Genomic DNA, 16148 nt, shown 5'->3' with positions numbered 1-16148 from the left:
CCACTTTAAAGGCATTACCCCTTGTCCTACTGTTACAGTCCCTCTCCAGCTTTCTTACAAGTCCTTTTAGGTACTGGAAGGCTGTTATAAGGTCTCCCCAGAGCCTTTCCTTCTCCAGCCTGAACAACCCCAACTCTCTCAGTATGTCTTCATAGGAGAGGTGCTCCAGCCCTTTGATGACCTTCCCTCCAGGGCTTTATCCCATGGTACTCTACCAAGCAGATCCCACAGAAGGCCAAAGTCTGCTGTCCTGCAATCCAGGGTAGTTAGCTTGTATCCAAGAGAAAAAACACCATTTTCAACTACTTATTCAATGTTCATGTTCAAAGAAACCTACTGTAAACCAGTACTCCCTCTATTGGAGCACTTCCTGGCCGCCAGATGAGATTAACTGTCACCATGAGCCCAACTTCCCCAGTATTATTAATAATTCTATAATCTTCAAACAAAATGTACCATCTTACCTAAAAGGATCATGAAAATCCATGTCAATATGAAGGCCATTTAGAAATAGACGTGCTTCTCCAGGTTGGATTCCAAGAATTTCATGAAAATGCTGAAAAGTAAAAAGTACTGCTAACTTAGTTATTTGACAATACTAACACACATATATAAATAAATATATATGTAAAAATAAATATCTATATAAAAACAAGGCTTAAAGCAATTCTGCAAAACAAATCTCTTCCACATTTCTTTCTTTAGCTGAGTGTTGCTGGTAAAAAAATTGACAACAAACTTCCATGAGTTCTATTTAACACACTTTCAATGTACAAATACAAATAAAAATAGCTGATGATCCCTCCCCCTCAACCTATACTGTCCCTACCTGTACAAGGTTGAGATAAGAAGACATTCCCAGTGTCCACCAACAGAAAGTGAAAATACATACTCATACAGAAATATGCCTTGTAAGTTTTACTTGTATTACTCCTACATATCCATTCAACAAAGGGAGATTTGTATGGGTCTTTCAGACCTCCACTTGAAACTAGCTTTAACGTCTTTCACAGTTCCAAAAAATGTGTAGTTGGAACGGTTACAGGGAATTAGGAAAGACCTACTAGAAACATACAATCTCACCTAACAAAGGGACCTTGGGAAAAAACATAGATGAGGAAGGGATAACACAGCATATCCTTGCTTTGCAAAGAAGAAATTAAAATCCACAATAAATGAATACAAGAGGTGGTAAGTATTTAGGGAGTAAAGTATGCCTTATTTTATTTCAGAGAGCTGTGAGCCACCACACTGTTCGATCTATGGTGGGTGTAGCAAGATAAGTATCAGGAGCAACAGCAGTAGTTTATTCTAACTCACCCCATGAGGAGCAGTCAGATTTCCAGATCTGTTTTAATTCTGAACAGAGGAATGAAGAGCACAAAAAATATACAGGAAAAAAGCAAGATGAGAAAGATGTAATTTTTTTCCCCATTTAGCTCCCAGTTGCTGAACAAAGTAAGTGTGAACAAAACCCCACTTTGCTCAAAAGCACACTTAAGAGCAAGCAACTCAGGCTGCATGCATTATTCCACTTGTAAGACTGTTACTGAGCAAATGAGAGAAAAAAAATAAAAAAAATAAGGAAAACATTGAAAGTGTATTTTTTTTTCCAGTGGTTACTCTCCCACAGCTAAATGTAATGTGAAGCCAAAGCTAAATGATTTGTGGCACTACAAGTGCATCCGCACATAAATGAGACAACAGTTTACTTGAAGCCTCTTGTAATCCAATATATGTGCATATCACTCATAAAAGGTACCATATTCCTCTAGTATAAACATTTTCACAACCCAAAGCCGAATGGGAATATGTAATGGCACCTAATACCAGCATATGAAAGGCAGGCCTCTCAATAAAGGAAAATTGCAGCTGTGATAAGCCTGAACCTAACAGAAAGAATTTTTATGAAAGTCCAAACATGTCCAAGACCTTGAAAAACAGCTTTTGAAATGTGTAAATTTAATTTATGCTAATGGTGTAACCTGAACTTTGTAGTGCTTTCATTGCTTTTTTTGCATGTACATTTACAGAAGAGTAATATAATTGAATATTCTTGCTACAAAATATCTAAACACATACATTCAAACTCAAATATAATGTGAAGAATGCTGCGGCTTTGGGAGGGGTTGCAGCCCACTAATGCTAAGAAATAACCAGAAAGACATTACTTTTTTAAGGTTTAATTATTATCTTTCATGAAAATTTTTGTAGGCATTTAAAAAATGGATGTCAGTGAGCTTTCAAAATGAGGAGCAGAAATGCATGGCAGTAAGTTTCCTGTGATCAGATAAGGAAAAAAAGAGATAACTGCTTTCCTAATTTATAAAACTCACTTTATTCCCTATCATATACTCTGTATCTGTCTATAAATGACAGATTTATTTATTTTTCCCCTATATCCCAAAGCAGGAAAGATGTTTACCTTCTTTACAATCAACTGCTGCTTTGGATTATTCTGGCAAAGTGCTCTTCATATTTATCTTTTTTAAACCTCACACATCCATTAAAAAGAAGTAACCTAGAAGTAGCAGCTGGTTTCTCACATTGAGATTTTTCCCATCAGAGCTTCACACAAAGTTACACACTCTTCCAAGTCTCACTCTACATAACCCTTCTAAGGAGCCAAAATTCATAGAATCCTGACAATGCCAAGTGACCTTGCAGCAGGTGAAATTTCTCATTTTACCTACATGGATCATGAGACACAATCAAAATGGGCAGATGGGACAAAATTAAGCACACAGTGATAAGACCCCTCTCCACTAGGCAGGGAAGCACTCAAAGCCCTACGTATACCTGGAATTTTTCTGTAGTTAGCAATTCCAATTTGGAATCCAATTTTAATTCCAGTGTTTTGCCATGAAGTACTGTGACCACAGAAAAATCCCCCTTAATGCCACTGGGCTCTAGGAGTGAATAATGAATGTAAACAGGATCACAGTCTCAAGAAATCTTATTAGGATTTTTCAGGACTCTTGAATAGATCTGAAAAGATACTGAAAGCTGACTACTCATTCCTATAAACCCAGATACTCATGTAAACACAGACACTGAGAAAGACTGCAACTGGCTGATGTAGGTCACAAAAATCTTCATATTAACTAAAATGAATGCAAGAACAATGAAAAAATTGCCAGCCACTGGGTATGGAAATGGGAGTCTAAAAGTTTTTCAAATCCTTCAGTACTGCCAGAGGAAAAGAACTGAGCTAAATCAGAGCTGAGATTGATACTGGTTTGAGGCAAGGCATTTGATTGTTCAGAAAAGCATCCATTTGCTGTAACAACTTTGATGGAAGGAGTATTTTGGCATCTGTCATGGTTTAAGCCCAGGCGGTAAATGAGAACCACGCAGCCCTCTCGCTCACTCCCCCCCTTTCTTCCCCCCACCCCCACTCCTGGAGGGACAGAGAGGAGAATCAAAAGAATGTAACTCCCACGAGCTAAGATAAGAACAGCCCAGTAACTAAGGTATAACACAAATCACTGCTGCTACCACTGATGATAATAAAGATAAGGGAAATAACAAGGGAAGAGAATACAATACCACCCATTGATACGCAGCCTGGTCAAGCAGTGAGCCAGCCCTTCCGGGTAACTCTTAGTTTACATCCTGGGCATGATGTGCTGTGGTATGGAATACCTCTTTGGCTAGTTCGGGTCAGGTGTCCTGTCTCTGCTTCCTCCTGGCTTCCCCTCCTCCTGGCAGGGCATGAGACTCAGAAAGTCCTTGGTCAGACTAAACATATGAGCAGTAACTAAAAACATCGGTGTTATCAGCACTGTTCCCAGGCCGAAAGTCAAAACCATAACGCTGCACCAGCTACTAAGAAGGAGAAAAAATGACTGTTACTGCTAAACCCAGGACAGCATCCAAGACTAGAATTCAAAGTTGATAATACTTGTATTTTCTTGCTAAACTGTCAGCAAATTACGGCACTGGAAGTTGTGAGTTGTGTTTAATGAGATTTTTTTTTTTCTTTTATCTATAGCAGTTCTCAGCCTATTTCTTAGTTATCGATTCATTACACCTAAATCATCACATGCCTTTCAACTTTTAATACCTTTATTTGCTCTCACTACATTTCCTATTCAACTTTCATTATCTTGAGAGGGAATCATTCAGTTACACACAGCATGAGATCATACTTCTCCTGCTGCTAGATGGATGTAATGCAGTTCAAGAATGCACATGCCAATTTATAGCGCTCCAGCAGCAGTTTTCAGGAAGTTTCCCTACTTTCAGTCAACATATTTCAGCTTTTAGCTAAGAGCCTGTAGCCTTTAGACTGCAGATAGGATGTCATATGAAATTTAAGCTTAGTGTGATAGGTGCCTAAGATCCTTATTACAGTCATGGAATCATACAAGTAATTCAGCTGACCAACTGTCCTGGGTTCTGCAGTAGCAGTCACTTTTCTCCTTCTTAGTAGCTGGTGCAGCACTGCGGTTTTGACTTTCGGCTTGGGAACAGAGCTGATAACATCAAGATTTCTAATTACTGCTCAAATGTTTAGTCTGACCAAGGACTTTCTAAGCCTCATGCTGCCAGGGATGAGGGGAAGGCGGGAGGAAGCAGAGACAGGACACCTGACCCAAACTAGCCAAAGAGGTATTCCATACCACAGCACATCATGCCCAGGATGTAACTGAGAGTTACCTGGAAGGGCTAGATCACTGCAGGGTTAGACTAGGTATTGGTCAGTGCTTGGGGGATTGGGGGGGGGGGAGTTACTGGTCAGTGAGGGGCGAGGTGTTGTATTCTCGTCCCTTGTTATTTCCTTTATCATTACTATTATTGGTGGTAGCAGTAGTGATTTCTGTTATATCTTAGTTACTAAACTGTTCTTATCCCATGGGAGTTGCATTCTTTTGATTCTCCTCTCCGTCCCTCCAGGAGTAGGGGGAGGAAAACAAGGGGGGGAGTGAGTGAAAGAGCTGCGTGGCTGGGTTTAAACCATAACACCAACCAAATAGATACCCACCATCATCTGTTTCAGTATAAGGTATCTTGGACCAGAAAGTAGGGGTTAGGCAAAAGTGAATGGATGCCTCGGTGCACACATCTGCCAGACCTGTGTAGCTAACTTGGACAGCCTAAGGCATCTCAAATGACATCAGAAATTCAAGTTTGGGCAACTCAATAATGCCCACAAGACAACCACTGAGTGAGCTACATTGTTTTTGATGTTCACTGACTACACATTTCTTGTCATACCAGGAGTTTAGACATCCTATACATATGCCTAAAGGCAGACATCTTGATTTCAACCAAAATTTTTATAACTTTTCTTAATAGTTATATTTAGTAATAATTGTAATTCCTCATACACCTTTACTGCTTTGCATTTGGAGTACAAGAGTAGTTTTTCATTAAGCAGTTGGTTTTGATTTTTTGTGTTAACAGAGCTATAATTTGAGAAAGACATTGTAAAGACCTCATCAAGAAACAAAGTCCTGATACTCACTCTTACTCTGGTGACACCATGATTATCAGGGCTTTGATTTGCTTTATCCTGACCATAACCCTAACAACGAAGACATATAGGAAAACACATACTTCAGCTATATGCAGAAAGCAATGAAGCACCATGCAGACACTGATTTGCTTCCTTGAGAGAAAAATATGAGACTTTTCACTAGTGCAAGAAACAAAAGGCCTGCCTAATGCTGAGCAGTGGAGATGACAAGCTCTTTATGAGAAGACTGCATCAGTGCAACAGGGACATTAAGCATTTTCACTGTTTTAAAAGGTAGAACTGGAAAAGCATTTCCCTAGAAATACTAGTCTTGGCAAGGCAAGAGGAAAGGGCCTGACTGAATACAAAGCAAAATACATGGAAACGTTGCAAAAGTAAAGGAGCACCATAAATAAGCAATACAACCCTTTCACTACAGTGCTGGTTAGTTTTAACACCATATGAAAACACAAGTTCTGAAGAGCAAGATTAAGGACGGTGCTATGGCTGTCATGGCATGTGACCAGTCCTCAAAGCATGCTGGCTAACATTTAATTTTAACACTCAACTTGAAAGAAAAAAATACTAACTCTGTACTGAGACAGAAAATACAACAGATGTAATGTATCTGACAAACACAACATAGAAACCCAGGATACATCTCAGACCACTCAAAATCACATGAACTGTGACTCCTCATGTGACACAAGGCACAAAAGATGCAGTGCATCAAAGATGAAAATAAAAGCACCTATTATACATGACATTCAAAATACGTTGCAGAATAGTTGCATGTGTGATTCTGAGAATGTTGAGAGCTCAAAGCTACTATATATTGACCATAGTATAAGCAGCAGGCCTAGATTTTCAAGACCAAAGCTTTAGAAAGCTAACACCTATTTTGCTGTCACAGCACACAATTTATGACTGAACAACACTGCAGAACTTATTTGTCCTTGCCTAACTCTGTAAAATCAAAAGAGGGAAGAGGAAAAGTACCAAGAACAGCAGGAAGTGAAAAATCTGAATATTTCAGTGTTATTTATTTAGCAAAAGATGTTCAAGACAATTAGCTCTTTGTCTGATAGAAACTATGTAAAAGTTGCTACGCTAATAAAAAACTCCAAAACCAGTAATACGGTAGCAACTCAAATGCCCACTTGACGAAATAAAAACAAACCTTCTGATTTTCTTCTATTTCATTTCGCATTTTCTTGTCTACAGGCACTCTGGTCAATGATCTGTAAAAATAAAATATTTGCATCACTCAACCACTGTACTTAAAAAAATCCATTAAATAACGTGAAATACGTATTTTAATATCATACCCAATGCACTGCAACTGAAGAATGCTGTAATTAAGACTTTAGAAAGGAGTAATGCAGTTTTTTGTTTTGTTTTTTTTTTTTTCTCCCAAAGCAACCATTTTGTTCTGTGTTACTCCACTAAACCCACGTTTCAAATTTAGGCCAGGTTTTGTTGAAATAATATTATCAGCATATTTTTTACCACTGTCTTTCCTCTTTTTTCTTCTAGAAAACAGCATGTATATAGTGAAAAAGTTGTTTGATAAGCTAAAATATTATCCAAGTACATGTAATATTTGTATATTTTAATTTAATGTTACTAACTCAATACTACTCAACATTAGAGCACAGCCAGCCAAGGATATAACTTAATGTTTTGGTCAAAGGCAAGGAAAATACACAAAGAATGACTACTTTAAAATTAGATGTGATTAGAACACAGATTTGGAGATTGAAAGAGTTGAAAATGTTAATCTTTCACAGCCAGTCAACGTTTTAGTTTCCTTAGTCATTTGACCTTTAGAAGATAATTCATTTATTTGTCTTTTTTACCTTTCAATAACATTGTGGAAGGCTATTTTAACTTCCTCTGTCACAACATATTGTATATGAGGTTTGTAATTACTAGGCTATCATAAAATACTCTCAGAGCAGATTATTCTCTTCATTAAGAGCCTCTAAACCATATTAGCCTAAAGTCCCAATAAATGCCAGAATAAATATTCTAGTTGCATACATAAATATTTTTCTTAAAACAAGATTGTACATGTACAGCAAATCTGTATAGAGCTTTAAGAAAAACTGAAGTAATCTTAAATCTGGAAATTAACTAAACAAACAGAATGATCCTACTAAGCCCATTTCAATTATGGATAATAAAGCAGTTATTTAATAATATAAATTCTCACCTCTCCCCCAAAATAAACTGATTTAGAATGGATCTTGCTAGTAAACTCCACATTTTTTTGCAATAGGTCAGAAATAAGACATAGAATCAGTTTACCTTAAACAAATACTTAAGCTTTCCAGGCAATCAAAGAGACTACTTATTAAGTGAAAAACAATGATTTCCAAGATTTGTTTATAAATATTACATAATTCATCACAGTTAAATACCCTTTCCCTATTTACCCCCTCTAAATATTCTGCCAGCTTATTTTTGTGACTGTGAATGTCTTCTGGACCACATGATGAAAGGACGATAATGGATCAAGAAGGAGCTGTATTTATACTAAGCCATATTTGGTGGGATTTCCTTGGCTTAAAATGAGAAAGGTGCAACTCTGATGCAACAACTGTGATGTCAAAGACAGCACTAAAAAAAAAAGAACAGTCAACGTGGACTATATTATTATATAGTTACTGGAGTATGTGCTTAATAACTTGCTTATCATTGTCCAACTAAACTGAACTCTCCCATAAAGCTCTATAATCATGCTGCTAGCTACTCTCTATGCACATAAAGTAGTAAGCGTATTTAATACTAAGTAAATGTATCTTCTATTGTACTACTTTCTGTGTTCACTTGTTTTGAAATAAATGTTGTAGACAGGAAAGCAAGAAACTATAAACATTTCTGTTGAAAAAGAAACATCGCTGTTTAAGATTTTTAAAAAATATGATAAAGAATAATTACAAAGAAAAGAATATCTGCAGCCAAATTTGTATTTGGAAAAACAGAGGAGAAGGATTAGGAGAAAATACTGTCAAGTCAGAAGTCTTAAAACCTGACTATGTAGGACTCTGCTTTAAGGGACCTTCTACCAGCAATAGGTATAATAATAATTCAGGAACACTACAGAACTTTTCTCATTAACAGCTACTTAACAGGACTCCATAGCAAGGTGGAAATGTAATGTCTGGCAGTACTACAGCAACTATTATTCTAACTTCATCACAATCGTTTTAGAGAGTCCTGAAGTAAAAAAAAATACTTTGGAGCTCAAAAGAAAAAAAAAACATATCTGATTTTTATCCTGCTAAACTTAATATAAATAGTAGTAGGGCCTGCAGCTCTCAGAATCAAGGCTGCATTCTGCATACACAGATGATAAAAACTGCACAGATAAAAAGAACAATCTAAATCTTTACAAATAGCTTAGAGTAGTAAGTCAGAAACATAAAAAATGAATGTGAAAAATAATAAAAAGGTGAAAAGGAGAAAACAAAGCTGGCCCAACATTAGCAAGGAATTAAGAGCAAAAGGTTAGTATCAGCAAAAGGTAAGGTTTAACTGATAGCTCTTTTGGTAATAAGAAAGCAATACATTAAAGAATTGTTAGCTAGCACCTCGTCTACGCACTACTCTCAACAATGCAAGATCCTAGCAAGACTTTAAAGTGTGACGGATGACCCTTGAAAAAGACACCCCAGGAATTTGAGGTAGCAAGTGTAAACCTTGTCTAGGGGAAGGTGCCCCTGCCCATGGCAGGAGGGTGGAAAAAGATTATCTTTAAGGTCCCTTCCAACCAAAACCATTCTATGACTCTATGATTAAAGTACCCATGAAAGATATCTTTCCATTCTGAGCTCAGTTATTTGTTCAATGCTTCGGAGCTTCACAAAGTTTTACACGTTTTTCTAAATTTAAGTGCCAAGGACCCACTAAAAAGAAATACTTACTGCCTGAAAGTAAATGTATAGTATTTACCGTCCTACATGATGTATGAATGTTCTTACATGACCGTAAGGTTGTAATATTTTCTATCACAGTTTCATGCATCTTGATTCTTACCTGGAAGAATATGTAGCTATGTAGTACTGCGTATCAGGTCAAAAAAAGGAAACTTTTAAGATGTTCACAATGTTAATTCATGAATGATAAATGAATAGAAAAAAACAGAGTATTGTCATTCTTATTATTGCTGTTTATGTATCAGATAATTATGGCATGTATATAAAAATATCCTATAAAATGAATTATCAAAATGTTGCCATGACATATATCAGCTGTTACACTGTCTACATCTGATAACCTTTTGTAAAAATCTACCTCAGATTAATCTTTTTAACTAGAAATAGTGAGCATCACCCCCAGACCCCCCCAAAAAAAAGTTATAAACTAGAAAATGAAAAAAACTTCCAGAGGAATGGGATATTCACTTTTTATGATCTAGAAGAACACCTCAATTTTAAGGGGTTCAATATTTAATTTTTAGTATCATAGCTATAGTTCTAAAGTTTTTATACACTCTTCTCAAACCAAATTTGCAGAATTAAAAAATGGTCATTTTCATATCTAAACTGTGTGAAATTAAAAAAACCACAACAACTACTACTATAATGATCAGATATCTTTAATTTCCCGGTTTTTCTATTTTTCTTCAGACCACTTTTTTTTTTGACTCAGCAGATTAAGCGTGACTAGAATACTAAGGAAATAAATTTTGTTTACTGTTTTTATGTAATGCCCCTTTGATTTAAGTGTGTTGTCAATGCAGGCCTACTACCTTTAAATTATTTAAATATTTGCATTCTGTCTTGTTAAAAATAACAAGCTAGAATAACTTGTTAGAATAAATCATACAGCAACAGCAATTCCCCTTTTAACAATTCTAGAGTCTTCTCATACTTTTACCCATAAAAATAAAATGTTTGAAGAGTAGGTAAATTAGGCTCTAATGCCACAAATAAACAGTGGGAGTTGGAGTGGGATGTAACAATTTAATGACCTTTTAAATTGGTGATTTAAATGTCACCTAGCATACTTCAAACTGACTTTTTCCTGTCCTTTAAAGAACAGAACTGGCCTTACAGTTCAACATTATATTTCTTCTAGCTTCTAACAGAGATTTGCAATCAGGATATGCCACTTTAAGTGTAAACTTGAACCCCACTATTTCATAATAATTATGTTTCAGGCATTTAGAAAGTTATTTTTCTTCCTTGAAATGAGAGGTTACAAAGGTAGTTTTTCCATTACAGTTTAGATTTTCCTTAAAAGAAAATCAGAGATGACAATGAAACACGTTGGTAATTGAACAACAGTTCTAAACTGCGAAAGCACACTGAGTTAAGAAGCCTGTTTAGCATCATATTTGAGTAATTTAAGCAAATATTGCTGATAGGATTACACGAAGATCTTATTAAATATAAAGAAAAGCATTTCTCAATTACAATACAATTAGCTTAGAGGAAGAGCAATTTTTAATATTAGTACAGAGGAAAATGCTAATAATTTATTTAATAATGATCTTGATCTTTTATTAAGTAATCTGTTATGGGAGACAGGTCTTCCCCAGTAAGAACACTAGCCTACAGTAGCTGGGGCCCAATCTCATCAGCAGTGTTGTGCTTAGAACTAATTTGTGTGGATCCCCCATGAAATTTATTAACAGAATTTTGCCTCTCCCTGCTGGAAGTAGATCTGTTATTAATCAACAGAATTCTCCAGCTGGGACAATACCAATCCAGTAAAGCCAGAACCAGGCACGCAACCATACATGCCTGAAGGATTAGGATGCCTTCATGGCATCTTCTGCATTAGATAGGAAATATTTAAGAGACAAATCAGAAGCTCTCCCAGGAGTTCTTTTCTACTCAATGGAATTGCCTGGAATCCATCTAGCAAGCTGTAAAACATGAATATATGACTGCAGGATTTGGGTATAAATCTGTACTACCGTCATTAAATTCAAATGCAAACATAAAAATAGTATTTGGAAAACATGCTTAAGTGTCATACCTGGCTCTTATTGGGAAGTTCTGAGCTATGTCTTTCATGATCTTTAAGGCATCATAAACAGGGGTAGACATAATTCGAGCAGCTGCTTGAAAACTAAGATCTGGGGAAAAAAAAAAAATAAGACATCATCACTGAAAATATCACTCTCAATCAATACTGCCTACAATCAGGAAACTGTTCCATATACACATTCTCGCTATTAACATTTTTATGCTTCAATTATATACTGTAAAATATTACGAAGTAACATTATTAAAGTCAAAAAGGCACTTAAAAGTTGGAAATACCAAATCCAGGCTTTCCCACAAGAAACCTGCTGGGCCATCTTGAGTATACACACTGCACATGTAATTTCTAAATTTACAATAACATAGTGAAAAAAAACAGACAATTCATTATCTGGTATTATGAGAGCATCATAAGGGTATCATGCTCAAACCTAGAGAGGCACCAACCCACCGACACCCATAACTGTAGTAAAGAGCAAGATCTTTCCAGCTCCAGGACTTCACAAGGTTTTCAGAGAACAGATCTATTAAATGTAAAAGGCTGTACTGAGCATGTGAGGTGTACAATTTTCAAGAGTTGCAGCAATTTCACAGGAAGAGAGTATGGAGACTCAGGAAATGAAGGCCAATCTACTGTCAAATTTCAGTTCTTCTAAGCATCTAGCAGCATTTTTAAAGTGATCTCATTTTTCTTTCTATGCTTCTTCTCAGAATGAAGTAATTTTCATATATCAGGACAGTATATAATCCATTTGCCTATCCACTGGAAAAAAGAATGATGGAATTCAGCTAGCCTTCCCTGTTGCCTAACTTGTGTGTGACAAATCTTGACATGTGAGACTAGGGAAAACCCAATTTTGCTACCAATAGGGTAAGGCAATAATATACCAGGTGCTTCTGTGTACTTTAGATACCTCAGGGCAATGATGCTTTTTCCTCATAATCTGCTAGTTAAGATACTGGAGTAGCAACTGAAGGCCTTAGGTTATTCAGTTTGAGGAAAGCTGATACTACATATAGTAAAAACTGCTGGGCAGAAAGCAATAGAGGATGCTTCCTGGATTAACTTCACACCACCTTTATGATTCAATTTGGAATTAAAAAAAAAAAAGAAAAAAGAAAAAAAAGGGGCTGAAGAAAAGTGAATAGCACGTTTTCCTAGTTCAGGCTGATAAGGTACACCTTGGCTGGAAGAAAAGGTGAGCCTGACAGTTGGAATGTTAACTTGGTATTTCTTAATACTTTCAACAAAAAGTACAAAGAGATCACCATTTTCAAAAAGAGTATTTCAGATTCCTTTCAACAGCCACATGAGCTATGAACAGGTGAAGCAATACCCAATTGCTGCTGTTACTACACATAGTGATCTTTCACCAGCTAAACACCTAGGACGCTCACTTAAAATCTTTCATAAATTATTACTCATTTCTAATTTATGCTGACCATCTAGAGTACAAATATTCAAATCCCATTGAGGGAAACCGACATGCCTTTTTACCTTTTTGCTTATCTCGGGTCAGGGACTGTCACTTACAGACCTCCCTTTGTGGCACCCTAACACAGCTGAGAGCAGCGCAGGGCACTTTGGTGAAAAGATGATCCTGAGCTTAAAACAGATCACGAAGCACACTTTGAAGCTAAGGAAGCACTAGAGATCAAGAGGCTGTTCACACACAAAAAAAGAGTTATTAAAGGGAATACCACATTGTACTCTGTGTATCATTTTTCACTATGAATAGTAAAACTAATTACCTACCTAAAACATAAAGGCTCTTGAAAGACAACTTCTGAATGGTATATATAAATAGGTATTTATAAATGGTCATTTATAAATAGAAGTATGCCTCATAGCTGAAGAAGTTTAGGATAAATTTAATTACATTTTTACTTGGAAGCTAATTAACAGAAATCAAAGAGTACCTGAGCCATTACTCAGCTGCTGTAATTAGTTCTTAAGAATGAATTAGAGAAAGCTACCAGTTATGTCAGGAATAAGACTAACAAAACAACTGCTCCATACAAAGAGGGGGCTGAAGACCCTCTGTCTGAAAAGGCCCTGAATGTACTTCTCACAAGCCAGTACCAGACTTTCTGGCACTGAACAAACAGCATCCCAACACTTAACTACTCTCAACACTGCTTGGGGAGCACCACCAATTTCACTTTTCATTTACACAGCCGTGACACCACAGAAAAGGCCATCACTACATAGAGCACTAAACCTTGTATAGGCTTTTGTGAAGATAGACACCAAAGGGATCAAAGTTTTACAGTCACTTCTGTTTGAATATCAAGAGAGTGATATTCAATCATGTAAAAAAAAATTAAATAGACAAAAAGAGAATTTTCTTCTTATTTGCACAGTAAATTTCTTAGAAGTGAGATCGATTTTTTTTTGAAATACATTTTTTTTGGACCAAGATAAATCCTGCAGCTGAAGGGGATTTCATTGATAAAAGACTGTAAATAAACTACAATGATCTCAAATAGCTAGTTTCAGGCTGGACACTGCTAACAAGCTCCGTTATAGAGAGGATCCCAAAAAGAAACTCAAGTTCAGATGACTGCTCTGTCTCCTTCACTGCACTGCTATTATAGTAGTATAGACAAATCGGTTTTAAACAGGTTGTCCCCTAAAACTGAAGAATGTAACAGGCAAAATTTAGTTGCCTAAACTTAAGTGTTATAACATTTTGACATTTTAGAGATGTATTTTAGAGTGACGCATAATTCCATTCAAGCTACAAAATGTCCTGCAGGTCATCACACAGAAGCTGTTTAGAAATCAACATCTACATATTTGTTCTCCTTTTCCACAGGAAAGCTTTTAAAAGCATGTTTTTCCATTTGATGTTGTATTAAAAAAATGTACCAACATGAACTCCAGTGCACTGATAAAGTTAGAATTTATAAAGGAAATAAACTGTCAACCTGTCTTGTCTTAACAGTCACGTCAAAATTATATTTTTCACCTGACCTCTCAAAAAAATATCTGGAACTAAATTTAACATCCGAGATAAAACATCAGGTAGAAAAACAACAAATATGTCTCCTGTCTTTAAAATCAGCAAAGCTAGTTATGATGCTCCATCTAATAAAACTACTTCAATGCTCCTTTAATTTCTAGCATGTAATATTAGGACAAGACAGCAACACATTCTTCTTTAATACTTGAGATAATACTGCCTTTTTATGAAACTATATGTCTCTTTCTAAAAGAAGCTTTTATCAGAATGCTGAAACATCAACATAATAAAGGACAATTAAACAAAGTACTGTGTTAAAAAAAAAAAGCCATACATACCCTGTAGCTCCCAAACCTTCAGTGGTTCCATGTTGTCAGTAGTTTCAATTAGATGTTTTTTAAACTCTTTCAGATTATTTTTCAGATCAGGATGCATCTGTCTACAAGAAACCGTATTTTTTTAAAAAAATACATCAGTGACATACATCAGCATCTGCTTTTATCCATAAGATTGCTCACAGCTAATACTGTATTCTTAGGGTAATAAGCAAGAATTAGAATTTTAATTCATTCTTAAGACAAAAATGAAGATTTGCGTTGAGAAGAGATGATTTCTGAGAACTAAAAGCCAGTTAATTCCAAGGATGAGTTCAGTGTTTTGTAGTGTTCTGTCTCAAACCCTGCCACAGATTTTGATGGAATAAATGAACTCAAAGATTAAACAGTATTAACACACAGTAGAAGCGTGTCAATACTATTTACATAATCAATATAGTTGGTTTACTATAGAATAACATGTAACTAACTGCATACTAACTACTATAAACTGTAGCTGGACACAGTTTATTGTGTTACCTACAAAGGATATAGGCGAGACAATGCTGAGAACATCTTTCATAAACTACCATCATTGACAAAAATCCAGCTACTGAGTAGACAAATCACTAGTCAGACCTGAAGAGCATGGTGCCTACAGAAAAGTAAAGTAATTTCCAACATAAATCTCTCATAATTCTACTAAATAAAAATATTTTTGGTTCAGGTTCCAGAAACAAATGTAGAAGTTTAGTTGTATCAACTCACTTTAATTTGCCAAAAAGAAATCCTTGAATATCACTTTCCTCCTCCTCCTCATCTTCTTCTTCCTTTGTTTCGTTTGCTTCTGAACACATAGCACATGTAGGCAATATAAACCAAGAAAGTTACTGATGTATTATGTTCTTATGAATTATAAAACGGTTAACAGAAGCATACCATCAGAAAGTTGTCATTCTGAGATGTAATTTCAATTAAATTTATACTTATGCCTTCTTATTTTGGCATCAGAATGAATCACTTCACAGAACTTATCAACATTCAAATTAATGTTTAAATATAATTCATCCAATATTTACATTTTTTTACATAAATGAAATTGATGTGGTTAAATAGTTCACTTCCCCAAAATAGCCACTCCTCAGTTTGATTACGTGGTAAGGTATAACTCTTATCAGCCAACTACTACTAAATTCATGCTTGAAAAGCATGATGACTTTAGAGTGCTTGCATCTCCAGCTACCATTTGATAGAAGTCAAGAGATCAGTTTCTTTACCTTAAAGAAAATAAACAATTTTTTACTTGATTCAAAGGGTATTAAACCTTAGCCTTACCAAAGACAGTTAACTAACCTTCTCTATATCCTGTAAATGTCCATGCAAAGTAATTTATCTGTATCAAAATTCT

At 35.8% G+C, this 16148-nt stretch overlaps 1 protein-coding gene across 1 annotated transcript in view; it reads right to left on the bottom strand.

Moving 5' to 3' along the window:
* The window catches only part of UGGT2 (UDP-glucose glycoprotein glucosyltransferase 2), an 86594-nt gene that overhangs the window by 52356 nt on the left and 18090 nt on the right, over positions 1-16148 (bottom strand). Inside the window, exons 7-11 of the mRNA XM_061476265.1 lie at positions 15509-15587; positions 14765-14865; positions 11453-11552; positions 6642-6702; positions 465-556 (exon numbers count right to left, since the gene is read on the bottom strand). Coding sequence (XP_061332249.1) covers positions 465-556; positions 6642-6702; positions 11453-11552; positions 14765-14865; positions 15509-15587 — 433 coding nt within the window. The remainder of the gene's footprint in view (positions 1-464; positions 557-6641; positions 6703-11452; positions 11553-14764; positions 14866-15508; positions 15588-16148) is intronic.

The sequence above is a fragment of the Pezoporus flaviventris genome, unplaced genomic scaffold, assembly GCF_033815535.1.
Source record: "Pezoporus flaviventris isolate CSIRO_AGI_PZ_B2104156 unplaced genomic scaffold, CSIRO_AGI_Pfla_v1 ptg000095l, whole genome shotgun sequence".
Lineage (NCBI taxonomy): Eukaryota > Metazoa > Chordata > Aves > Psittaciformes > Psittacidae > Pezoporus > Pezoporus flaviventris.
Note: the sequence above shows the minus strand (reverse complement) of the source record. Positions and strands in the feature narration are given on the sequence as shown.